The sequence below is a fragment of the Phacochoerus africanus genome, chromosome X (genome assembly GCF_016906955.1).
Source record: "Phacochoerus africanus isolate WHEZ1 chromosome X, ROS_Pafr_v1, whole genome shotgun sequence".
Lineage (NCBI taxonomy): Eukaryota > Metazoa > Chordata > Mammalia > Artiodactyla > Suidae > Phacochoerus > Phacochoerus africanus.
Window position 1 is genome coordinate 128,777,869 of NC_062560.1, and position 9,927 is coordinate 128,787,795.

Here is a 9,927-nt window from a genome sequence, read left to right on the forward strand (position 1 = left end):
CAATGACCTGGCGGGCCCCGGGCCTTGTTGGCAGGGTGGGCGGGCCCAGCGCGCGGGGCGGGTCACTGTCCTGGTGAGCAGGTGCCCTCTGGCCAGCGCGGCGGTCTCTCCCTTCCCGAGACCCCAGAGACTCTCGCACACGGCCATGGTGCAGGCTCAGCTTTATTCTGCGCTTCGGCGGGCGGGGTCAGCGGGCGAGGACCGGGCGCCGTAGAGCCTAGGCGAGGCGGCTCAGCAGGGCGCTCAGCATCTCTTCGCACATGGCAAGGCACCGCGGCACGTGGAAGCAGCCTGCGCAGAGGCAGGACGGCGGGTTGGGAGGGCCAGGGGCAGCCGAGTGCTCCGAGCCCCTGAAGCCCTGCCGTATCTCCCACTCACCTTTAAAGGGACCCCCCTTGATAGTGAGGGCGACCTTCCCCTCTTGGCTCAGGTAGCCAAACCATTCCCCGTACTCGGGATCACGAAACTGCAATAACAAGGAGGAAGTGACAGGTGGTGCCTGCAGGAGCCGCCCCGACGCCACAGGCCCTGGGGAAGGGGCGTTCCCTGTCCCCACTAAACCGCTCCACAATCAGTGCTCCTAAGTGAGTCCCGGACAAAGGTGAATGCGAGGGCTTTTCCTTTTCCTTTTTTTGCAGGCGGGTGGGAGTCTGCACCTAGATAACACTGCTTGGGAAAGAGGCCACAGGCTGTGAGATGAAACCTTGCAAGTTGGAATAAGAAATTCTCTATCATGATTGCGCTGGTGGTGACAGATATACACATTGTCATGTCTCAGTGAACTAAATGCTTACAATGGATACGTTTTAGAGTATATAAATTGTACTTCAATAATAATTGATTTAAAAGAAGGAAACAGGAATTCCTTTCATGGCTCAGCGGTTTATGAACCCGAACCCAACTAGTAACCATGAGGATGCAGGTTCTATCCCTGGCCTTGCTCAGTGGGTTAATTGGCAGATGCGGCTCAGATCCCACATTGCTGTGGCTGTGGTGTAGGCTGGCAGCTGTAGCTCTGATTCGATCCCTTGTCTGGGAACTTCCTTGGCCCTAAAATGCAAAAAAAAAAAAAAAAAAGAAGAAGAAAAAGAAACAAAGAAGACATTGATGATGGAAGCGCCCACCCCTCATGTAACTTTATAACAAGTTACTCCCTAGGAGGTCCTGGTTCCCTGCTCCTCCGAGGCCTAATCTTCAGGCCTGTCTTCCAGGGAGATGAGATGGTGGGCATGTAGCAATGGCATCTGACTCCGGCCCTGCCCACCACAGGTCTCAAACACACTCCCCCTCCCCTGGAGCCACCCGAAGCCCGCCCCTGCCCCACAGCTCTGTTGATGCCCTGGGACTCCCTTCTCTCCTGCCCACATCCCACCGGGCACCTATCCCGTGGAGGCTTCTCCAGTTCCTTCCCGACACTCCAGCATAGACCTCAGACCCCTGGTCTAGGCCCTTCTCTTTCCTTTCCAGATAAGAGACTTGAGCGGAAGCCCTTCTCAGAAGGCCCAAGGAAGAAATCAGCGATATTGAAGTCCCCTATCAAAATGTCGTCCTTGGAGTCCCCTCCTGGCTCAGTGGACTAGGATCCATGAGGACGAGGGGGTCGATCCCTGGCCTCGCTCCGTGGGTTAAGGGTCCGGCGTTGCCGTGAGCCACGGTGTAGGTCGAAGACGCAACTTGGATCTGGCGGTGCTGTGGCGGAGGCCAGCAGCTGCAGCTCCAAATAGACCCCTAGCCTGGGAACCTCCATCTGCTGCGGGTGCGGCCCTTGGAGACAAAAACAAAGACAAAAAAACAAAATGTCTGTGTAAATGGGCGCCTGTGAGTTGGTGTACTCTTCTTTTTTTTTTTTTCTTTTTAGGGCCACACCTGTGGCAAACGGCAGTTCTGGGACTAGGGCTCGAATCGAAGCTGCACCTGCCGGTCACAGGCACAGCCACACGGGATCCAAGCCACATCTGCGACCTACACTGCAGCTTTCGGCAACGCTGGAACATTCACCCACTGAGCGAGGCCAGGGATCGAACCTGCGTCCTCACAGAGACAAGTTGAGGGAGTAAGATTTGTTCTGTATGTACTCGGTCCTTATTTTTCGACTCCTGTCTTTCTGTAACGTCTGAATTTCTGCGTTTTGTATATTCTGTTATGATGCTTAGTGAATAATGGTTGACCTGTTGGCTATAACTTTGGCGATGGTTTAGTGACATCGCTACCTCTTTCTTGAAAATTTATCCCTTAAATTTCACTTTACGGCAGTTTCCGTTGTGGCTCAGTGTTTAGGAACCTGACTAGGAACCACGAAGTTTCGGGTTCGATCCCTGGCCTCGCTCCGTGGGTTAAGGATCTGGCGTTGCCGTGAGCTGTGGTGTAGGTCGCAGACATGGTTCGGATCCCACGTTGCTGTGGCTCTGGTGTAGGCAGGCGGCTACAGCTCCCATTCGACCCCTCGCCTGGGAACGTCCGTATGCTGTGGGTGCGGCCCTAGAAAAGACCAAAAAAAAAAAAAATTCACTTTATGCAGTTAAAACCAATGGCCTCGAACGCATGTTCTTTACGAATGCCTTCAATGCTGATACATCGCCTCGGGTCTCGCGGCCCGCATGGTTGGAAGTAGAGACAGGCTCGTGCAATAATTGGAGACGCCTCTCTAACTGCAGCGTCATATGAACACGTTTGGGATTTTTCTTCTGGTGACAAAGTCGGACACTGTAACGCTGCTACGGTTCGCTGCTTTCGTTCATGATGGAAGCGAAAGCTGGATTTCAATTAGAGGTTAGTTTTCTCCTGGGTTTCAACGCCCACAGACCTCAGAATAAGACGCCCTGTTATAACCCCTCCCAAACTGGGCTTTACCAGTGCCGGGAGTCGTGGCTTTAGACACAGATGAGGAATCATCCCTCCTCCACCATCAAGCTGGTACGCGAGGTGCGCCTCGGCTGCAGCAGCTCGGCGCTCTGCTCAGAGCGCTCTGGGCTCAGGGAAGGGGCTTCCTTCCTACCTCACAGCCTGTCCCTCTGTCCTCAAACGCTGGCCTTGCCTCCTGGCTTATGTAGTCGTGTGCCACTCCAGCAACGGTGGCCAGCCTAGACCTCGCCGCCTCTGCAGCTGCCGCCCACGGGCCAGGATGACAGCCACAGCCCTGGGTCCCCTCCCGGAGCCCGGGGACCCAGGAATGCCCAAGTCGGACAGGGTGACTCCTCTGTGCAGAGCAGCCCTTCCAGCCTTTTCTGTCCCACGTGCCTCCCAGTCCCCGGCCGTGCTTTAGGTCTCAGAGCTCTCATCAGCAGCTACATGGTCGGTCCTGCCACCACCACCAGCATGACGCACCCTCAGGGGGCAAGGGCCACTCTGGTGACTGAACAGAGGGTACCAGGGCCAGCCCTTCTGCAGCTCAGACCTGCAGAGGCACCACACCCAGCAGCGGCGGGGGGGAGAGGTGCACGGGGTGAGCCTCCCCATCGCGGCCCAGCTTCCTCCCACCGCCCCCAAGCCTGGCCCTGGCCCGCCTGGGAAGAAAGGGCTGCCCACTGCCGCCTCCACGCACCTGGCGAAACGTGTACTCGGCCACCTGGTAGAAGAGACGCAGTAAGGCAGGGTCCCCGCTCTCACTGTAGCCCATGAGAAAGGCGATCATGGCTTCGCTGTGCGGCCACCAGAGCTTCATGGCCCACTCCAGCTGCGAGCAAGCAGAGGCGGGCGTCTGAGGGCCCAGGGTGCCACCCTTCCGGTCCTGGCTCAGATGCCATCTGGCCTGAGCGTGGGGAGCTTCACGATGGGATGGACGTCCCTGGGGGGCCGAGGGACTAGCTTCCTGACCCGGCTGCAGCCCCAGGAGCCCCTTCCAAAGGCCAAGGGTGGGGCAGGCTCCCCTTTCGCCTTGGAGTCGAGAGCCTTTGTGTCTCGTTAGTCTGTCGAAAGCCCCTTGGACACTCTGCTCCTGCCGGTGGCAGAGCAGCCACCCTCTGTGCACCTCAGCAAGATCCAGGCGCAGTCGCAGACAAGAACAGAAGGGAGCCGGCTGGCTCCCACTGCTGATGCCCCTGAAGATAAAGGAGCCTGGGTCTGCCGTCGTGTTGCTTGCTCCCTTGGGGCATGCCTTTGAGCTTGCGGACCACTGGCACAGGAGTCGAGAGCTCACCACTGGGATCAGAGTGGACCAGTTCACCAGGCCGAGCCCTGGGCCCCTCTGTGAAATGCACGAGGACAGCACCCACCTCCCAGGGCAGGAAGCCTGCAACAGGGGAGGACCATGGCGCCCTGGGCACATCCCCACCTGGGTGGGGCAGAGGCCATCGGCATCCTGGAAGTAGAAGAGGCCTCCGTGATCAGGGTCCCATCCGGAGCGGAAAGGCAGTAGCAGGAACGTGTCGATGATGTGGGCTCGAAGTTTGGCATCACCGCTCCGGCTGCTGTGGCGGAGCAGGAACCAGCCAGCTTCCAGCGCGTGGCCTGGTGAGGACTCGGGGTGAGGCAGGCAGCGGGTCCTTCCCCAGGCAGGGGCTCAAGGCCCTGCTCAGACCACTGACTCGCTTCCTCTCTTCCCCACAGTGGGAGCTGCTCTGAGCTCCCCTGGAGACAGCCGGCCCTCCCAGTCCGTGCCAGTCGCTCTCGTGCGGCTGACGCCCTGGCACAGGAGCCGCATCTCCCCTTCTCCACCTGGTGCTCCGGGGCGGAGGGTGGAGGGAGGCCTTCCCCACGCTCCCCGCCCCATCACCTGGGTTCTGGTGTCTCCCCAGGCAGCCAGAAAGTTCCTCGCCATCTTCCGACACATTCTCCAGCACAGCCTGCCCATCCCTCTGCCGAGGGAGGAGGAGAGAGGCCGCTGGGCCTCGGCGCCCCCCCACCCCCCACCCCATCATCCAACCAGCAAGATGCCCCTCCCCTGCTCCCTCCCTCCTGATCTGCGGGCTTGGGTGGCCTGGCTCTGAGGAGCATTTGAGAGGGAGTCCATTCACTCCCAAGGGTCTGAGTGGGTTCTAACCCTTGCTCTGGGCCTGGGTGTGTAGGCTAAGACGCTGAACGGGGACTGAGCTTGGGCGGACTGGACTGCCCACAGAGGCCCGGGACCAGCTTGGTTCTGGGCCGGGTTTCCTGCGCCGTGCGGTGTCTGGGGCTCTGACCCCGACCCTCGGGCCCTCAGTCCCCCCCAGGCTCCCTTGGAGCCCTCCTCCCCTTCCCGAGGGGCCCGGGCCACACCTCACCCTGGCCCGGCCTCCCCATGCCTCCAGGTGCCTGAAGGGGGCCTTCGGGGCCCAGCTGGAGCGAGGGAGGCGCCCCGGGGTGGGGGCGGGGGCTGCCCTGCCCCCCAGCTCCCAGGGCCCGTCTGGCACCGGTGTCTGCCCCCGGGCCCTACCTGGACGTGCTGCAGGATCCTCCGAGCGCACCAGTGCCCCAGCTGCGCGTAGCGGCCCGCCAGCTCCTCGTCCTCCTCCCCGAGCTGCTCCACCAGGCACAGCAGCATCATGGGCACTGCCATGGACTCCGAGGCCACGGCCCCGGGGAGCTGGGGCCGGCCCAGCCCGGAGGGGTCCTCTCGCACCCAGTGCACGATCTGATCCATCATCTCCACCGCTTCGCTCTGGGGGTGGAGGGAGAAGAGGCTCAGGCTGAGGCTGCATGCCATCCAGTCTGGTCCCCCAGGTCCTGACCTGCCAGGTCCCCAGGGCTCAGTCCTGGGGTGGGAGAGCTGTGTCCTCCCACCCACTCATAGGACACCTCACCAAGGCCTGCTTTGGGGCCTGGGCCTGGTCTCCGGGTGCAGACCATTCCCGGGCAGTGAGGTCAGGTCTAAACGCCAGAGGGGGACCGGGCGAGGGGGGTGCAGGGAGCGAGCGGCCCCTCCCAGCCAGGGCAGCTCCCTTCAAAACTAAGCAGGACCCTGCGGGGCCTTCTGGGTGATAGGCGTCCCCTGTGTCCCTCACCCCTTATTTGTAGGCAAGCGTTAGCCCTCTAGGCTTTCCCCAAGTTCCAAAGAGCAAACTTGACCGGAGAAGTGAGCAAAGGCAGAAACAAAAGAAAACAGTCCAACAAGACGAAATAATAACAGTTTAGCCATGAGAAAAAGCCAAGGACATTCTAGCTCCTCCTCAAAGGCTGTAGGTGACATCCGGACTGACACGCTCACCGCGTGGAAGACGTTAACTGCTGCCCAGGGGCACGTAGACCCCAGACCCGTTGGAACCAGAAGGTTGATGATGCGGCCTCCCGATGACCTCACCACCCACCCATCAGAAGAATGTCCCTCACCTGGCTTTTAAAGACCCTCCCCTGAAAGCCGCCGGGGAGTTTGGGTCTTTTGAGCACGGAGCTGCCTTTTCTCTCTGCTTGGCCTCACGCTGGGTGCCCCGCGCTTTGGTTGGGAACCACCTCTGTGCCCAGGGTCCCTGTGGGGCTGTGGGAGCGGGGGCAGGAACACCCGCAGGCCCACAGTGAACGTGCGGGGGCCCAGAGGACGGGTTGCCATCGATGACAGACCCGGCCTGCGGACAGGACCCGGGCAGCGGCTCGCACACGGGGACGCAGGCGAGGGAGGGCGCGGAGCCTCCCCAGGCAGCCTTCCTCCCGCGCACCTGGTACCGTGCCTCCGCCGTCACCCTCCACAGCTCGTTCATGGCCATGGTGTAGAAGCATTCACTGAAGATGCTCCGCTGCACCTTGACGGGCCGGCCATCCCGCGTCAGCACAAAGGCACACTTCTTTTCAGGAGGTGCCACTCGGGCATGGCGCAGCAAAAATTCGCCCCCTGGTGGTCAGGAAGGTGGCAGCTAGAACTCGGGGGAGGACGGCCCCGCCACCCCTCCCTCCCTGCCTGTGAGCCTTCAAGGCCTTTCGTTGCTTCTAGAGCCCTCTAGGAACTAGGCACACGTGGTGCACGACTGGGTAACTTGAAGGGGCCTCCACGATGCTGGGGACAGGGAGGGGGCACCTGCTTTAGCCGCATCCAGAAGCTCAGGGCGGTGGAAGCGCTCAAGCTTGCGGTACAGGCGACAGTACATCCACACCTGTTGCGGGCGGGGGTGGGGGGGACATGGCTTAAGTCCTTAGGGCTGGGATGAGGGGGGAGTCCTCAGTGCCCCTGGAGTGGGAGGAAGGGTGCTGAGCCGACAAGCCCTGTCGGCGTGCTGACCGAGGCAGGGCAGAGCAAGCCCAGGTCCGACTGGCTTCCGCCCCTGGGAGAGCTGCGAGCCTGGGCACGCCTTGTACCTGCCTCCCCTGCAGCCAGACGTACTTGAGGTCGTCATACACCCGCCCGTCGCGGCCCAGGCACGTGAAGAAGCCCCTGTGGGACAGGCAGCATTAGCAAAGGGGCCAGGAGAAGCCCAGCAGAGCCGAGTCGGCTGCGAGTGAGGCGGGGGGCTCCGGCAGGGCAAAGCCCCTGCTGAGGGCTCCAGCAGGGCGAGGCGCACCCGTGCTCCCGGTCGTGGGAGTGCTCCAGCCAGAAAGCCATCACGCGGTCCAGCTCTTGCCCCACACGCTCCTTCCAGGCTTGCAGAGTTTCGCGCTCCTTCTCCATATCCTGGGGAAAAAGTTGGGGCTTGGGGACGCAGCTACCCCACAGGCCTCCCCATCTTCCCGGGTCCCAGCCTCCCCCGTGGGCTCCCTGGGGGTCCGGGTCACTCCAGGCTCTGGGGAACCCCAGGGTTCCCTAACCTGTGTCCCCTAGGTCCCCGGGCCTCAGCACCCCGCCTTCAGGGTTCCCCCCAACCCCCTGTGCAGATCTGCCCTCGGGACAACACCCTCCCCGGCCCCGGCCCCGGCTCCCTGCCACTGGCCTGCCACACTCGGAGACCCCCCCCGCCGCTCAACCCTCCCTCTCCTCCAGGAAGCCAGACGGAGCTGATCGCTGTCCCGTGACTGTCACTCAGCTGACCCAGCCTAGCCCCACCCACCCCCTCCTCTCCGGGGTTCCGCCGGCCCTGGGGGCGGGGCCTGCGGTGGGGGCGGGGCTTGGCGGGCGCGCTGCTCCGCCCCTAGCCTCGGCCCTGCCGCGCCCCTCGGTGGCAGAGCCCCGTGGAGCCCCCCTCTGGAGGCGCCCTGGCTCCTCCTGGCGGGAAGCGCCGGGTGAGCTGGCAGGACCGGCTGGGACCCGGGGCGGGGTTGGGGGACCGCAGGGCCGTCTTTCCTCCTCTGGCTGAGGCGGGATCGCTGTCTACTCAGGTGGTCAGCGTCGGAGCTCCGGCTTCCATGCTTTCTTTGATAGGGCCGTCGACTAAGGTTTGTGGCTTGAGGCTCCAGGGAGTACCGTCGCTGCAGGCCCTGTTTAAGGCGGGGGGGGGGGGGGGCGCGGTACCTGTTTCACGTCCTGGTGGACGCTAATCTCTAACCCTCTCTTAGCGCGAGGAAAGGAATGAGCGGAATGGTGGTGACTCTCAGTCTAAGGATGAGGCTCACGGGCGCATCTCCAGCCCCAAGACGGCTCTTGGGCAAGGAGACTGGGCCAGGCCAATGGGAGAAAACCACATCTTCCTGGACCCCACGTTGGTCTCCCCCCATCTTTAAGGGATACAAACCCCTCTAGGACAACAGAAAGGGGGGGGCTCTTCTCCCCCCTCGCCGCCGTCCTGGGAGCTGTTTGCTTTCTTGTGATAAAGACTTGGCTTGCTTGCTGCCTGTGTGTTCGCCAAGTTCATTCTTCAGTTCCGGGGTCAGTCAAGAACCCGGATTCCAGTAACATCTTTCCGGCATCATAGCCACCTCTGCCCCTCACCGCCCCAGGAGAGCGTGGGGTGCAGTGGGAGAGGGAACAGCTGGAAATGCCTGAATGCCGAGCCTCCTCGGGCCTGGGACCCACAGGATGGGCAAGTCCTCCGATGAGTCGGCTCCTGGGCACCCGACTGCACTGCGAAGGGCAGAGTGTGCATGCTGGCTGGCACCTCTCTGCCCTCAGCTGCCCAAGTTCTCCAGACCTGGCTACCAACCCCCAGGTCTGGTTCTCGTGGCTCCTGGGACCTCCATTTTCCCAGCCAGCAGAATTACGTGCAGGGGAGGCGTTGCAGGGCCCCGAGGGGGTGTGGCTTGGGGAAGCTTGGACTTTTTGGGGGTCGGTGGTCCTGTCTCCTGGAAGGATGGATGGCAGCCCGGGCGGTGTGCAGAAGCTCGGCTCCCGGGCCGTAGCTGTGCGGGGGGCTCGCGCTGCTCTGGGCTGCTCAAAGTCTGACACAGCAGCCGCGGCTGCTTGGCAGGCAGAGTCCTTGCAGCAGGTGGACCCCCGACCCTCAAACAGTCGCCCTCTGCCTGGGCTCCCTGGAGCTGCCCTGCATCCCCCCCACCGCCTTACCTGGTTCGCGGGGTCCTGGCTCGCAGCTGCCTGTCGTTGGGTTGTGGCGTAGCCCTGGCCTTTCCAGGCCTTCCTGGGACTCGGTCTCCCTCAGGCCTCGCCCAGGACGAGCCTTGGGATGTGGAGGATTCGAAGGTTCCAGTGGACGGGGCCTCAGCCAATCCGGCAGCACTCCTCTGAAGAGTGCGCTCTTTAGACCAGAGCCCAGCACTGGCGCGGCCTTGGCTTCCAGAGTGCAGGTGAGCAGAGGGGCGGTGGGACACCCCCGCGGCCCCCACGGAAAGCACCCCCTGAGCCATCTATCATGGGGCTGGCAGATCCGCACAGGCCCCTCCCCTTCCGGGGCCAACCGCACAGGGACCCTTGGCTCCCAGCCAGGCCATGTCCGTCAGGCCTGGGCGTCGCTCCCCCTGCTCCAGTCCTTGGGGCACCTGTCCACCCCTGTCCCCGGGCCTCAGCCCCTGCGAGGCAGGGGGCGCCTGGGCTGACGCAGCTCAGGGTTGCTGTGGAGGGGAAGCCAGTGCCTTGGCTCCCGGTGTCGCGACGGACGGTGCCATGGTGACCTGCCAGCGGGGGGGGGGAATGAGGCGGGACCGAGGGCCCCAGTCAGGAGCACGGGGACCGGGCAGCATGGTGCTGCTCCCTTCTGCCTG

The 9,927-nt window shown here is 62.6% G+C and overlaps 1 protein-coding gene across 3 annotated transcripts; it reads right to left on the reverse strand.

The window, feature by feature from the left end:
• Positions 1 to 144: 144 nt before the first annotated feature.
• RENBP (renin binding protein) lies at positions 145 to 9,793 on the reverse strand. 3 transcript variants are annotated; one of them, XM_047764655.1, is made up of 11 exons: positions 9,275 to 9,793; positions 7,404 to 7,513; positions 7,201 to 7,276; positions 6,923 to 6,998; positions 6,567 to 6,739; positions 5,351 to 5,575; positions 4,712 to 4,793; positions 4,271 to 4,446; positions 3,542 to 3,673; positions 379 to 466; positions 145 to 291 (listed from the first exon to the last, which is right to left on the reverse strand). In XM_047764655.1, exons 2-11 carry the CDS (start codon positions 7,508 to 7,510, stop codon positions 218 to 220), a joined length of 1,209 nt encoding a protein of 402 aa, XP_047620611.1. In that variant the 5' UTR covers positions 7,511 to 7,513; positions 9,275 to 9,793; the 3' UTR covers positions 145 to 217. The 3 variants fall into 3 exon arrangements, with proteins under 3 accessions (XP_047620611.1, XP_047620612.1, XP_047620610.1); XM_047764656.1 differs by lacking the exon at positions 9,275 to 9,793 and adding an exon at positions 7,770 to 7,842; XM_047764654.1 differs by lacking the exon at positions 9,275 to 9,793 and adding an exon at positions 7,648 to 7,666.
• Positions 9,794 to 9,927: the final 134 nt, after the last annotated feature.

Coding starts and splice junctions, on each gene's coding strand:
- RENBP (XM_047764655.1), bottom strand. CDS start 7,510: ATGGAGAAGGAGCGCGAAACTCTGCAAGCCTGGAAGGAGCGTGTGGGG. Junction 6,740..6,922: donor TCTGGATGCGGCTAAAGCAG/GTGCCCCCTCCC, acceptor CCTGACCACCAG/GGGGCGAATTTTTGCTGCGC. Junction 4,794..5,350: donor GGATCCTGCAGCACGTCCAG/GTAGGGCCCGGG, acceptor CTCCCTCGGCAG/AGGGATGGGCAGGCTGTGCT.